We start from the raw sequence: 16,529 nt of genomic DNA, 5'->3' as shown, positions 1-16,529 counted from the left end.
TTCGGGCGAAAGGAGTTTCTGGGGAAACTCGCAAATAAACAATTGAATCTACTCTGAGCTCAGACGAGCCAAGGCGAAGATCGAAATTTTTCATCAATCAATGAGATTCGAAGTCAACTTCGAACTAAATTTAAAGTGAAAAATGTTAAATAAATTTATTTGAAAAAAAAAGGATTGATATCAATTATTTGTACTTATAAACCAGACGCAGTAGACTCTATATCTCTATACGTAGATATACGTAAAAAAATCTGAAAATAGTAACTATAGCAAAATAAGTCGCCGAATGCAATTGGGGTTGCATGGCATCGGGAATTTTGTACATGTGAGTGGATTCGTTTACGAAAATAATGTGAGCATGCCTGCATAGGGAGCCAATAGCAATGTCGGGTTGATCGGAAACAACCGATCAACAGTTGCAGACCTGTCATCAAATCAACATAAATGAATTCACCTGTCTAATAGACAATGCATAAGGAAATAGTGAGGAGCCCCTAGTAAGAAAAAAAAAAAGTAACAACGAAGATATAAATGTAAATGCAACACTCAAGAGTCAGGATTCGATATGATCTCGTTATTCGCAGACATTCAATCTTACAAAATTGATATTTCTTTTTCTTCGCTCGGTCCATTTTGATTTGTTTCGTGTATAATATATTTGACATACATACAATGCGGTATCGTATTGCACTTCCGTTCGCATCAATTCCTCCCATTGCATTCACGTTAGGTATTTTAGGTACAGTGTGGTCTGCGTTAAAAGGCTTTGAATCCATCGATGTTGATGAATTCAAACATTGACGTTTAGTTTTTTATTTTTTTTTTTTATTTTTCATTCAGATAAACTATTAAGATTGGATTATCGACGGATATTAATAAGAGAGAGATAACACGACGACGAATAATCGCGTCCATGCTACGATCAACTAATGTAAGGAAACCTGCAAATTGCGAAAATCGCCGTTACGGAAAATTTCGATGTTTCAAGTATTCTACCTGCGTAAACTCTGAAAATTAGGTTGATTTCGGTACGACTCTTCTTGGACCACCCGTGTCATAACTATATATTAGAGGTGCGCCCCGGATGGACGACCACCGGAACAGAGACAACGAATCGCTGTATCGATACCTCGAAGGTGTCGAACCTGCAATTTATACATACAAGTCAAAAGTCTTGTCAAAATCCTCGTCGTTAATGAACGCTAAAATCATCCAAAATTACGTCCGCTCAGCTTTCCGCCGAGCAGCGAGCGTCTATGACAAAGATTAAAAATTAATGTATTTTTTTATTCTTCCGCGACGAATTTTGCGAGTCGTCTTTTCTCCGTACAGACGTTTGTAATTAATTCCTTTATTTTCACAAGTGCGCGCGACGCTTCGCGAGGCGATCGATCGATCGATCGGGTATAGCTGTACTCGTAGACTGACCTTGGTGCGGGTAGTTCCACGACCCCGTGACGTTGATGGGTAATCTGTTGGGGAGGCAGGTGATTATCGAGCCGGTGGTTGGCTGGAGGGGAGGCTTCGAGTTCTTGCTGCTGGTGATGGTGGTGGTGGTGGTGGTGGTGATGGTGATGGTGCAAAGAGGAGGACGAGGAGGTCTCGAGTTGTTGACGAGGCGCCGGACGCTGAGGGGGCGCTACGGGCCCCATGAACTGTTGATGCTGATGCTGCTGTTGTGGCCACATCTTGTTGTTGTTATCCTCGTTTGCCTCGTACATTACGTACGTATGTGTGTATATATATATATATGTATGTATGCACCTAGGCGGAAGCGATTTCCTTCCTCAAGGCCGCTGCTGCGTCGCCGATAATTACAACGAGTTCGTCACCTTCGTAGGGGTATAAAGAAACATCGCCGATCGCACTGTTCTTGATCATCCGACGTAGATTAACCAGCAACATTTTTTCACCATCTCTTTTCACGCAACGCCACTTTCTCGGTCAGTGTCGCTTATCCTCTTGCGTAGGGTGAAACTGTTGCATTTAAACCGACAACTTCTTCACTTTCACTACATTATCTTCCACCATCCTCGTTCATCCCCCCACAACTTTACTTTTTTTTTTTCTCCCGAAGTAATATTTCGGTTAGCACCGCATGCCTTGTGTTCGAGAGAATGCACTCCGAGGCGAGGCAGCGCAGGTCCGCTTATCGCTAATTTTTACGCCGCGTTAGGTAGTCAGCGCACCGTTACTGCCAGAGTTGGTTGCGCGCAGCTGGGGAGACACGATGCATTGCATACGTGAAGAACACGCACATATATACATGTGTATATGCGTGTGTGTGTGTTTACATGTACACGCGCGTTTGTACATACGTGGTCATAGACGGAAAGAGACATATACGCGGGACCAACCGACGCTCGCAGTGGCAACTCGCGACTTACAAGATATGTAAATACATCAATATTTTTCGCAATTTATAAACTGTATAAATATTATTTGTCAAAGTTTCGCGAACAAGATAGAATTTAAAAAAAGATTAAAGGCAAAAAAATAAAATAAATAAATAAATGAATTTAAAAAAAACACCCCTTTCGCTAACATTGTTTTTCATTTTGATATTTTATTTTCATTTCCCCTGTACGTATACGTATATATTACATGTAATATTCGCGTATCGCATACGCGTGTACAAATGCACACGTATTACGTATCTTGTTATACGCGCTGCGGACGGATTTCTCATCGTCCCGGCTCTTTGAATAAGCCTCAATTATTATTGCGTGAGACTTTTCGAGTTTTTCGGTGTAAATTTCAAATGATTAATAAGCGGAGTAAGTCGTTCGGTACGACACGGCGCTCCCGTATGAAACCTCGACGCTGTAAAGAAATATTGAAAACCACGTTCTCCGTGTCTGACGCAAGCAAGTCCCTGTTACATAGGTATGATATGTTACATTATTGTCACGTATACGTATATATCACAAGAGCCTTATCGGAATTGAAACTTGTTGAGCGAGCGCGACCTTGACACCGTGTCCTAGATGAAGCCCCGAGGCGGGAAATCCGCCGAGTATTTCCAACTATACAAACTAGACTGAGGAGAAGGGACAGGAGGACGTACTGTGCATAGATCGTCGTACCAAGTGTCAAATGAAAATATAACAGCTGCGACTGTCGCATCTCTAACGAAGGACGAACGATATCATTTAAGCGTAAATGCGCGCGTGTTTCTATCCATTGATTTCATTGGCAACGATTCGGTAGGTACGCATGTACACCGGGGTAGGTGATGTCAAACCGCGATCAAATTACGAGGCAAACCGACACCCATCGCTCGTCGGTGTGCACGAAGCACGGTACGTACGCCGTGATCAATCTCGTCGGGGTGTAGGTGGTGCAATGGTGGACTGGTAGAGTAATTAATAAGAAGGATAACGTTTCATCCCTCCCCCTCATCCCCGTAGTTTTCAATCGTCCCTCACAGCGCCGACGGAAAGCACGCGACGAGAAGAAAATTAGGCGATTCCGTTAGTTAATCTTTGCCCGTTCGTCGCCGCGAAAGTCGCGAGTCGAGCGATTAATGCAACGCCTCGTCGTCGCAAGGTCTCGACCGATGTGAGAGCTCACGGAGTAAGACCGACGCATGTACTCGACGCACGCATACATGTCGCCTTGTAAAATAACAAACACACCAGAGGCCGTGTATACGTAGGTGTTAATCGTCGCCGAACGGCCAGACGAATGAATATTGCCGGTGCAGCCGACCACCCACAATTTGATACGTTCGCGGAAGGTTGACGACGAGACGGTGCGTGCGTATCACAGGCCGTATACCCGCGAGACGTTCGTTAACACGTCCAGACGGAGGTGCAGACGGTTCGCGATATCCAAAGATACGACTCGCCGCATGCACGTCCGATTGTCACAAACACTCGCGACTGTTACACCTCCGCCTGTATTGAAAACCGTCTCGGCGTTGCGGCCTCTCTGGAGAAGATAACGAGGAGGAGGGGGATGAGGAGGATCTACTCCGCGGAGACGATATTGGCAAACGGATCGAGAGAGAGCCGGAGCTGGAGATAGAGAGCGAGAAAAGGAAAGGGGGACAGACGGATGGATAGAGAGAGAGTGCGGCAGGTATCGGAATGGTATCGGAGGTCGCGGGGCCACCTGCGAGTCGGAATTCGCGATCGGCGTACAAAACGCGCACTCTCCGCGGCTGCTGACTCTCGACTGCCGCCGGATCTGTCCCCGCGCCAGACGGCCGCCCCCCTCTCCGCCTCCCTGCCGCCTCCCTGCCGCCTCGCCTTGCGGAGTTTTTCTACATACGTGCGTGCGTATACGCGTCTCTCCGATGCACGTACGAGGCAAGGGTAACACGCAGCTGTGTTACGAGGCACTGATAACGAGACGGTACACCTTGTTACAGCTGTACCGGGTAAACGCAGGCCCGTGTATGACAATGTACGAACGTACGAATGGATCCGTGCGACGCAAACGCGGGATGAATTTGCGCGTGCCTCCGCCGTGGGGTGAAACGACGTTGCCGCAGCGTATGCGCGTGTCGCGTCGAGCCTTGTGATACGTGCAATGCCGTACATTGTTGCGATAGGTTGGACGTTTGTTGTGACGTCGCCGCCGCCTTGCCCGATTATTACGGACTTGCGTGCGTGGGCGCGTACCAGCTGACCGGCCGGTCCTCGATCTTTCTCGAACGATACGCGTCAATGTTCCGCGATGCCCGCAGGGCGGGGGGCGTGATCTACCGGCAATCGCTGATTCCGCGATCTACTGCGCGCGATTTCGCGCGTGTAACACACACCGTTGCGGGGAGGGAACCTGGCGAAAATGTGCGAAAATGTGCGAAATTTAAAAGCGAAGTCGAGTTGCAATTGGCGTTGTCGAGAGGAGGAGAAAATAAACGAGGAAAAAAAAAAAAAAAAACGATCAATTCGAGGCAGCGTTTATTAATTATTGTACGTCGTCTTTGGATTGAAATCACCTCGAACTGCAACGATTGCACGTTATTTCCAATCGTAGTGCGCATAATATTGAAGTAGATACGAGTGAGCTTTGTCAAAGACGTGTGATAAACGAAAATGAGAATAAAAAAGGAATGTAACCAACGAAATTTTAAAAAAAAAAAAAAAAAATAGCAAAGAGCAATCAAGTAATTGGTGTTTTGTTATTCGGCAGCGACCCGACGGTACTCGAGATAAGTGTATACGCGTTGAAGATTGCGCAGGGGATATGTGTACTACATGCGTGCTTGTGTTGTAATATGTGTATACGCGCACACGGGTTATTCCTACCTACACACTGTACGGATTGTATGCGGGCTGAGAGACGGAGACAAGTGCCACTGACGTCACTTGAAAAACATACAGTCATTATAACGATTTCGATAGGTAGGAACGTATAATGGGTTAGGTTAGGTTAAACGGACTCTCCTCTGCAGCACGTATATAATGTATATCGTGCGTATTATCGTCAAGCCAAATTGGAATATTATCTCGGTTTGCTGACAATGCATCGGTTATTTTTCCATCTTGTTCCAACTAGCTCCGAAATCAGGTCTGGCGAAGAGTCATGAGAATCAGTCTGTCGTTTAATCTGTGCAGTATCATTCCGCTTTAATACCGACGAATAAAGTTTTTAAAATTTACGAAAAGCGTGAGGCAAAGTATAGGAGTAACATTTTCGAGCCCGATTATTCGACACAAGGAGCGAAATTTGAAATATTTCAAATGCTTTTATTGCAACAAGATAGGGATTAGAAAAAAAAGTTACCGAAACTGTTTCCACGTATAGAAGAACGGAAAATCATTTTCAATGACTTGAAACAGCGGTTATTTAAATAACTACAGATGTTTCGAAGAAAGTCCAAAGAGGGGGAGAAAAAAAGAAAACCACGATCACGTGTAACAGATATATCTATACAATTTGTCGATTACCACCACCTGATATTATACACATAACAAAGTATACAAATCGAACGAAGCTGCCCGTTATAAATATACACTGCAATAATAATAAAACATCTCGCGAACGGAACGAATTATTTTCGCTCCGGTGTAAACATGTAGGTTGTTAATTATACGTACGTGGTCGACATAGGTGCAGAACGGCACTCGATGAGCGAGTAGGAAAATCGCTGAAGCACATTGTCGGGAAAAAGTGTTAAAAGCGATAAAAATAATAACAAAAGAAGCAAGAAAAGGAACAAATCGGTAATACGATCGCATCGAAGTTAGTAACGTAATCGTAACGATTCGTGCTGGAAAAAAATCATTATTTCCAGATTTGGGATTGTTTAACAATTCGGTAAACCGTAATAAAACGAAACACACTCATATAAATCGAAATCTTAGTGGTAACTTGAAAACCATTGTAAAATGAAGAAAGTATGGATTTTTTTCCTCGATCTTTCGTTACGATAACGTTACTAACTTCAACCTCGCGTGATGTTGCACGTGACTGACCTCTGAGGTAGGATAAATATGTTTTTCCCGCGCAAATTGTATCTGTGTTTATTTATACATAAATACACAGATATAAAACATATCGTCACGTACGAACAGTGAGCTATTCGGAAAATGTATGCACGATACATGTCAATTGTACTGTATCAAAAGAAAAAAAAAGACAATTATTTTTTTTCAACATTCACGACGATAATAAAATATTGTTCGCCACGAGGCACCCCGAATATTAATATCAAGAGCTGAAACTTGACAGCGTCTTTGTTTCGTCATTTCGAGCAATATTTTCGACTTGAATGTTGATAAAAAAATATTCGACGCTATCTAAACGTATCTATGTACGTACACGTACGCACCGTCACGCAGATTGCGATAGGTTACGGGTAGGACCGTATTTATGCAATATACCTATATTCAAAGTGATTTCGCACAGACCCGCAGACAGGCTCGTCGTCTACGACGGCAATGAGGATTTCCTGCGTCCGAACTGTGCCCAGCACTGCTGGATATAGTGCCATCCAATCGGGTCTTCACCACGAGCAATGACGAACCCGATCATTATAGTCCGCACATTATACTATAGGTGAGCGAATTTGTTCGAATTTTTGCAATTTTTTATTCTTCGCCAACCAGCGAATCTGCAGTCGCGTATTGGATTATATTTGGCGGATAATTTGTCACACGATCCACATGCAGCAGACGTCGAGGTCAAACTAACCGATTACGGGACTCGACGCGGGGGCGACTGATTGTATTCTCCTTTTTTACAGCTGTATAAATTTGGCATAGAGTGAAATTTCAGTCTCGCAAGTTCCTGATTTATTTGAGCAATAAAGAAGGGAGAAGGGCTGTTGAAGGGCAGAGAGGAAACGGGAAATATCGTTTCGCCGACGGTTACTGGCGGTTATCGATGTGGTGAAGATAGCGATCTTGTTCTCGGGTTGTAAAAATCTGTGTAGGTACAGCGTACTTGGCGTCCGACGTCGTCAAGGGAAAACGGATAAAATACTCCTCTGCGTGCGGTTGTTCGGTTTGCCGAATTTTTCTTTACTTATCCATTCGTTTATTCTTACATTTTTCATGCGCGGAGCCTATAAGTAATCGCACTTTACACGTAGCACGTTCACTTCCCGAGCTCGTAAAATCGGCTCGCTGCGAGATTTCTTTCTTGCACGAAGAGAGGCTGAAATTACCAAACGCAATCTCACGATGACGATACAACGATCCGAAAATAGACGAGAAAATCCATCAGTTTTCGATTATCGTCAACTCCTCTCCCTGCATCGGTATAATCATAACGCGAAGAGTCGGACAATCGCTCCGTTGTTCTTCAAACCGCCGCAGGCACTCGAGATTATTATTTCTCCGCGATAACGCGTCGAGCCCTACGGTAGGCAAGGTTTACCATTTCACCGTTACGGAGCGTGCAACATCCGATAGTTTCGATATCGTTAAAAAAAAAAATCAGTCTTCTCCGAGCTTGTGCGAGGATGTGCCGGTCAATTTACGTGGGATCGAGAATTTCCATGATTTTGCTTCTTGTACTTCAGCTGAGAGTTGTAGACAATATTATATATAAGGGTAAAGGAAAATGACTTTTTTAAGGACCACCCTAACACCTGAAACATATTCGTTCGCGTGACAATCGATTACACCTCAAATTCCGTTCGATACGCAAGCGATAATCAGAGCAACGTGCCTCGAGTCAGGGGGGAAGAATGAAAACGAAGTAGTCGCCTTACCTGTAAGACGAGGTTGTGCTCTCGGGAATACTTCCGGAGGAAGTGGCTCCGGACTCGTCGTCCTCCAGCTCGTCCTTCATCTCTTCAGAGCTGCAGGTTCTGCAACAAAAATTGAATTGAATAGCGAAACGACACGAGCGCCGACTCCACGCGGTGAGACGAGAATATGAGACACGTCGTCAAGTGAAAATAAAAGTCTATATTAAGCTGCTGCAGCAAATATTATCAGCGTGTATGTATAAAACGACGTGACATCGTCCTCGAATTCTGGAGGCGATCGCCTCGTGTGCCGAGTTAATACCGCGGTGAAAACGCGAAATTACTTTGTTTACTAGCGGTTTTTTTTTTTTTTTTTTTTTTTCTGCATACCCAAAGAAACGCTTTTACACGATTATAATACGTCGGATTTGTGTACCTGCAGGGGGGGAAAACGTGTCATTGCCCTTTTTGCGCACGTGAATCTGCATTATATGCGTATATAATTTTATACACCGTTTTCCTTTCATCCGGACGGCGTAGAATTAGCTGGTATTGTATAATACTTGCGAATAATGATGTAAAAAATTTTCAAGACGCGATTACCCCCCTTTCTTTGCACGTTTTTCAGTTCAAGTTCAAACTTTCGCAATGAAAGCCACGACGACGTAAGGTATAATTTTCGGTCGTTGGGATTTGAAAGAATTTCTCCGAACAACCACGATCACACGGCGAACGTTAAAAAACAGAAGTTAAGATTGCGTTGATTTGAGAGCAGCGATGAAATCTCTCCCTCGTCTCGGTAAATTCTTTTTAATTGCACCGCGGTGTTGTCGCAGTAACGATTTTGTCACGTCCGAAGGTTCGTGACGAAATTTAGCTAGTTGTACGAAAAGTGGGCTCCATTTGTCATATCTACGTGGGTTGTACCGCCTTTACCACATCCTGAACGCATTGTTGGCCCGATAAAGTCCCCGAAGGTCCCGCGAGGATGAAGAACGAGGGTATCGCTCGTAGCAGGCGGCAACGTTATTCGCTCCAAACTTCCGGGTGCAGGCGACTCGTTTTATCGACGTTAAAAATATTTAATTCTAGGTGATGAAAACCGCGAGAGAAACGCCGCGAATAGCTAAGGTTGTAAGAGCACCGTTTATTGACCCTTTTATTTTCCAAAATTATAAACCGACGGCACGAATTGTGGTTTTTCCATAGGGTCAGACACTAGAAATTAATATCTTGGTACCTTTCGAAGTAAGAATCAAACGGATACGCAACCAAAAAAGGTCAATCATTCGTGAGGAGATTCAAGCATTTTAGTATCGTTTCGATCCTCGACTCGTCGCGCCGTGTAGCACCGGTCTTCCAAAGCTCGGTAGTACGGATCGAGTTATCTTATAAAAAAAAATGGCGCCAGGTGAAGTCAGCTAGTACGATATTACACCCGTACCGTATGCAGGTATTATCCGTTTGTTCAGGTTTGTTTACACGACGGGCCGTTGACACCGACGACGACGACGACGACTCGGAGGCTTTCGCAACGAAACGCATCGTACACACACACGAATATGTAGAAGGAGAGTGCAGCAGCGTGCAAGAGCACCATGGCCGTTGCACTCGCTCTCCTCTCCTCTGCGCTTTGTATCGCCGAGCTCCTCCCAAAGCGATATGCTGAGTGTACTTTTTTACACTGCTTCTTTCCTGAGACTGGTGTGGATAAACAACGAGTAGGTATAAGGTACGACGCCTTGCATTTGCCACGTCGCGTTGGAACAGGACTGTCTTTCATTCACTTTGCACGCGCGTTCCCGTATCGATATAGGTAGGTGGGTGGGTACGCGATCGAAACGGTTGAATCCGGTGCAGCGTGTACTTTGCAGACGTCGGAACGTCGTCGATGTCGATTCGCTCGTCGATGACTGTGTTGAAGAGTTCCTTCAGACTTCCGCACGCCGTTGCAGCGCAGTCTGCGAATACCTTATCCGAGTTTATGGAAGAAAAAAAACCTCTACGCCTGCGGCGCAGGAGTAAGAAAATACCGCCTGTTTCTTTACCGAGATAGTAATCGCTTTCAACTGCTGTCTGTTCCTCGATAATCTACTTAGGTACGTCAGATTGTACGAATACGCGGTATACGTATAATAATTGAGCCAGTAGGTATCAAATGTCTCGAAATTTCCAAGTAACCGGACCAAGCCGGTCGGGTAATTTATTGGGACTAGGTAGGTAACCGTGGACTTGGAGGTTGGTGCCTACCCGGTTAAAGTTGCTTACGGAATTCTCGAGATGCTTCGAAATATTGCGGGAAATCTTGAGTCGCGGCCAAACCGTGTTTATGAAAACGAACACAAAGATCAGGAAGATTCCATTCTACGCACCCTTATCGTCGTTGTTACAGTACAAGTTTTATTGACCAAAGTCCCCGTATCTTCCGCAACTTGAACGTTTACGGCCACCGTGACCGGGGCAGCTTACAATTAATTGAATGACGTTAACGATAAGTTTGCGATAACCTGAGCCACCTTCCTCGACGAATACCGAGTGGTGAACGGTAACTCAGAGGTTACACAGTAGCCAAACAAGTCGCACCTCTCTAAGACTCATTTACGCAATCTGAATTATCTCTTGAAAACGCAGTTGGCATGACGCCGACGCGACGGCAGAATTTAGAATCTCGAGGAGTTCCGTTCTATAACACGGTGCAATCACTTTTTGCAATATTCAACGTTGACGTCGTTTCTTGGTACGAATGAATGAACGAACGATGATCGGAGCAGTTTTTTTTTTTTTTTTTTTTTTCATTGAAACGACTGCTCCGTCGCGTCTAATTATCCAGAAATTAGCAACGCAGGTTGGTCAACAAAACCAACGACTTTGGCCTTGGGACGACCGATCGGCAATGAATTTAATTTTCACGCGACGTATCGGACAAATCGGCGCAAGTACCCGCATGTCGCACTATTATCGAGTGAGGTTAAGATAGGGGCAGACAGGAAGGAAACACGTTGCATAGTACGAATACAGTTACGCACGATGCTTTGTCAGCTTGAAAAACCAGACTTGGAACAGGTTTTGAACCGGAGGCGTTGAAGAATTATCCCCAGTTGTAATCTCTTTGCATGCAGACCAGGCATATCAACGACGTATTTCGGGAATCGTTTCGACGTTAAGAATAAATTGTCGAACGTTGATTCGACCGCAATTATATTTCATTTGAGAATTCGTGCCGTATCCGAGCTACCAATCGGTCAATATTCCGAAGTACGGAGCTAGAAATTGCCAAACCGTAAACCGTACGCGATGCTTGAAATAGAATCGAACTGATATTTTATTAGCTTCCCTGATTTTATACTCGATGAGCAAAAAGTCGCGATCGATTTCCGAGTAAGAGAATAAAATATACAATGAAATGGTAATCGTGACAACGCGAGATGAAAATTAGTAAATTACAGCGTCGCGGGTCGTTTGGATCGTCGTATTTACCGTGACGTAAGGTGGCTGAAAGTCGAACGATTGTTAAAAGTTTTCCATAAAATTCAGTTCGCGATAAACGAGCCACGTAGCGATAAACTTCGGAGGATTTACGTAAGCTGCAGTATAACCGAGGAGTGCAATTATAATTATAAGCGCGCGTTGAGACCCGTGGCATGCAGCACGAGACGATAAGCCGTCGGTTACTCGAAATGACACGTTGACAACGCTACGCGTGTATACGTATAGGTACGTGCATCGTGCTTGATGCGCGAATCGTGTAACGCAACAATGTTTGTGCACCGATGAGAGGTCATAAATATACGTATAAAAAAACACGGTTCACCTGCTTGCTTACGGTTGTGCGGCGCAGCCATGCGAACGCCTAGGAAATAGATCTAATCGTTGTATGCCGATGACGCGAGTTTTAAGGGTATCGGAACTGAGAATCAGGCGCGAGAAAATTACACGGTTATACTTCACGAACATGGGTACAGTGTTTGTTCTAGTTACGAGCAATTCTGCTATCCGATCGATAAAAATTTCGATCGTTCCAACAGATGCCCCTGAATTTTGCCGAGGGATTCCTTTCTTTCATCCCGAACTTATCCGGATCGACTAAAGGACAAGATTTGGTAATTGAAAACCCCGTTGAAAGGAAGTGAATTGTTTTTTTCTCTAGGAAAAATTGCAACGTTGATCGTGGATCGATAAATTGCGTTTCAGAATTAACCCGAAATCGAGCGTTTCGTTGCGTTTCAAATTCGTTATTCGTTCCCGAGTAAATATATTACTACCCCTGAAAATGTCGTCTGTTTTACCAAAAGGAAATCGCGAGTTCGCGATGTCGTACAACTCGTGTTCTGGAAGACGATAAATAATAAATGTTGCAGAAGAAATTAAAATCGTAGCAACTGCAGCAGGCGGGCTGCGCGAAATGCGGCGAAGCGAACTTCTTCGAAGAGTTTTGAAAAACATGTTCCGCATCGATGTGGTAATAATACGCGGTCGGGAAGGTTTACACGGCTATTTTAGTGTACGAACGAGGCTCGTTGCGTAATTAGCATCATCTCCGAGTGAGCGAGGCTTGAGGCGATCGTCGACGTCGACGTCGTCTGCACCTGCGCCAGGTGCATCTGGTAAACAGTGGTGAAAAAGTTGATAGTTACTTGTAAGCCGCGCGTTTCCCTCTACGTCTGGATCAGCTGCTCCTCGTCGCATCTTCGAAAGGCTTGCAGCTTTTATTCAAGGACTGGCGCTTCGGAAAATCCGGAACGATAAAGAACGAGCGCAAAAAATGAGTCGAAAAAACCGCGATTATTCTTCTTGGCAATGTGTATTATATATCACGACTACTTTAGTCTGGCTCATTTTTTAACTTAAGGTGTCGTTCGGAAAATTTGTGACGAATACCGAAAAACAAAAAAAAAAACAATAAAACTATCGTAAAACCTGGAGGAGATGGGAAAATATTTAGAGATTGCTACCCGTTATTGTAATATTTTTTGTCTACTTTTACGCGTACACTTTACGGACTTTTGTACATGTATATAGATACGAAAAAAAAGAAACTAATATTACAATAATCGATAGCGACCTCTAAATACTTTCCTGCCTCTTTCAGGTTTTACGACAATTTTTTTTTTTCGAGTATTTGTCACAAATTTTTCGCGTGACACCTTGAGAAAAAAAAAAGTAAGTAAAAAAAATGAACCACCCTAGACTACGTACAGGTTCACCTTTGGCTGAAGTCAGGGTTATTGTTTATCTCGCAAGGATGCGAATAATTTTAAGGATAAAATATCAGTTCGCCCTCTGTATCGCGGTTGTGTAATTCTTGTTTATCCGTGAATAAAAACGAGGTAGGAACAAAGAATTTGGTGAAACTTGTTGGATATCAATTGGAGGATCGATGAATATTAACGATCCTCGAAGATCGTGATATTCAGCTGTATAGCATCTGCGTTAATTATGCATATCATACATGTAAGACCGTCGCAGCGTTCCGCGGTTCTTTGAAATTAACGCAGTTCTTTTACTCTCTCGACTTCTTGCATTTTTTTCCTCTCTTTTTTTTCTCCTCGCCAGTTTCAAGGTGCACCGTTCAAAGTCGATTGCGTAATTCGCCTGACCTAGTCAACCTTCAAACAGCGCATAAATACGACTCCGTTTCAGTCCGTATAAAATAGGTGCAGGCGTGTAATCGTGCTATAACTGCAGGCAAGTGGAATGATGTAAGAATCGGTCAAAACCAAACTGCCGCTAGGATTTTTTTCCCCCGTCACCGAGCACTCGCAGTCTGCAGAGATCGTCGTTTGAAAAACGTTAATTCGCGAAAGCTTGGCGAACGGAACAACGGAGATGTAATAATTACGATAAAATTGAATCAGTAACGAGGATAATTCCGGCCAGAATCGCTTACAATACGTCTTTTAATCACAAGGACTTATAATTAGTTCTCGAGAAATAGGATGGAGTTCAACGGATTATCGGTATAACAAACGATGAGGGGGAAAAGATGATCGAGAAATTTTCAATAGCTACGTTGCGTGTATCCGTATGTCACGGATAGATGCAGAGGAGCTATACACCTATGCTATAACATAGTTGGACATTGGCCAGATGATGCGTCAGGGAAAGAAGCATCGGTATCGCCACTTTGTTTCCCAAGTAAGTCAACATTGTCTCTATCTAGCGCATAGTTTATCCATCCCGCCGCGGTGCAGCTATGCGCGTCGTATCGTACGTATACGTATTAGGCCTGATACGTATACGTATACATACGTACAGAGTTGGCCGCAAATGCACCGCACTTACACAATTATTCTTCGCTATTTCCACGGGCAAAAATATCCCCGGTGCATGTTCTGCGCAGCAACAGCAGCTCTATTCGCGATTACCCGGGAGGCATGGCGGGCACGGAATGCGATTCCAATATCGTACAATTACCACGTCGCATAATCGGAGTCGGGGAATTGCGGCGATAATTCGAAAATGCGATATGCGCGGACGATCGAACGATTGCGCAGCCTGCCTCGGGGAGTAAAATAATTTTGTGCAACTCCCGCCGACGAAATATCGCGAAATGATAGATGCCAGGTTGAATGAAGCCGAGTCGTCCGGACGGCGGAATTACCATGTACGGATCAAAGCTGCAAGCCGCGGATCCTTACGCGCCTGTTGTTGTTGTTGTTGTATTGTTATGCCAAGTAGAGAGATTTTACTTTGCTGTGTATTATAGCACCGAATGCTAATTTTATTGTACACTTATATGTTACGTATAATATACCTACATTTGTTATGTGATAGATTTAAAACTGCGCTTACCCTGCTGTCGGAATTGTAACGTCTGACAATAAATTATATTAAAAAGTGATGCGGAATCTATGTTACATGCAAACAGTGACGGCAATTTTCTCGGTCTCTCGTACAAACTGTACTGAATTTACGTATTTTTATACAGAAATATTCAAATTCTTCAACTCTTATGGATAGGTATGAAATCGAAATGAAAATTACACGATCCAAAGTATTTACTGTATAATCTGACAATATCTGTATTCGAAATGACGATCGAATAAGTTTGCAATAAAACCGTGAACTCTCAATTAACAGCAACAACAGCAACAACAACAATAATAAAATACAAAAATTGTTGCTCATCGCGCGAAGCTCTTCTTCGAATGATGAGAGTACGATAAATATGTATTACTTTATTGATTTATTATTATTATTATTAATATTTTTTCTACAATACCTACGCCGTACTTTGAAGCTATTATTAAATCAGTCGTCGAAAGAAATCTATCGGGGCAAACTGATATGGATGAGAATTATAAAGAGGTTTTGCGCACACCTACGTACAATGTTACACAGAGTAGTAGATTGTAGGTAGACCTCTTGTTTACGAACTAACCAACCAACGATTGACAAACTAGCGCACACAGACCTTCCCATCTACTCTGCAAGCATGCGGAGATAATTATATCGAAGGGAGAGAGAGAGAGAGTTGGAGGAAGAGGAGAACAACGTATAATGTATGCATGCACAAGTAGGCGGTTCTCGGCTATCGATAAATAATAATAAGCGTATTATGTGTGTCGCCTCGGGCGATTTGCGACGCACTTTACACATAAGTCATACGTACAAGACGCTAGAAAACACGAACGCGCGCTCCGATCAGCAATAAGTGCATAAATATCGCCAGCGACGGATACCCATGTATAGTTTATCGGATCGCTTTGCTGCTGCGCGATGCGGATTGATTTTTCAATCCCAATAATATTTGCAATCTTAGCCGCAGTTTGTTTAGCGGTGATTAATTGGCTCGGAATGCGACAGTCGGACGATGCAAACGGAGGAGAAGAAGAGGAGAAGGTCGTAATCCCGCGTACCATTCGAGGCTCATTGATAAGCGCCGCTTTCCACGCGTACGCCTATGGATACCTAAAAGTTGAAAGGTCAACGGAACGACGTGATTCGAGCGCACGGATTGAGCGATGCTCGCTATTCCTCGCTGTGGCTGGAGATGGATGATGACGATGACGATGTAGATGAAAATGAAAATGAAAATATATATATTGTTTATAGCTGCGTAGGTGTTCGATGCAAATTATGCGAGATTAGCGGCGACTGCGCTGCCTTCCTGCGGGGTTTTGAGTAGCAGCCGAAGCGGAGTCGCCGAATCGCTTTTACACCGCAGAAAGTGGGAGAAAAAGAAAAAGGAAAGAAGAAAAGAATGCGACTAATTTATTGAAATTGCAGATTGCCCAGAGACGTGTACAGAATGACACGATCTGTACGGTATTTTTTACATACCCACGGCAATAATTTACTGGCCGTTGAGTGAGGTTCATAAACGTTCGCAAGGTTTCTGGAGAAAGGATCTTTTCTTTGAAAATTTACACCGCGTACA

At 43.9% G+C, this 16,529-nt stretch overlaps 1 protein-coding gene across 6 annotated transcripts in view; it reads right to left on the bottom strand.

Moving 5' to 3' along the window:
* The window catches only part of LOC107220780, an 81,572-nt gene that overhangs the window by 57,163 nt on the left and 7,880 nt on the right, over window positions 1-16,529 (bottom strand). For 2 of the 6 annotated variants that reach the window (XM_046733132.1, XM_046733133.1), the window contains exon 1: window positions 1,429-4,168. In XM_046733132.1, coding sequence (XP_046589088.1) covers window positions 1,429-1,721 — 293 coding nt within the window. In that variant the 5' untranslated portion in view covers window positions 1,722-4,168. Of the gene's footprint in view, window positions 1-1,428; window positions 4,169-8,170; window positions 8,270-16,529 lie in introns of those variants that run through there. The other 4 variants (XM_046733129.1, XM_046733128.1, XM_046733131.1 and 1 more) reach the window with 4 other exon arrangements.

This window comes from Neodiprion lecontei, chromosome 2 (assembly GCF_021901455.1).
Source record: "Neodiprion lecontei isolate iyNeoLeco1 chromosome 2, iyNeoLeco1.1, whole genome shotgun sequence".
NCBI lineage: Eukaryota > Metazoa > Arthropoda > Insecta > Hymenoptera > Diprionidae > Neodiprion > Neodiprion lecontei.
Note: the sequence above shows the minus strand (reverse complement) of the source record. Positions and strands in the feature narration are given on the sequence as shown.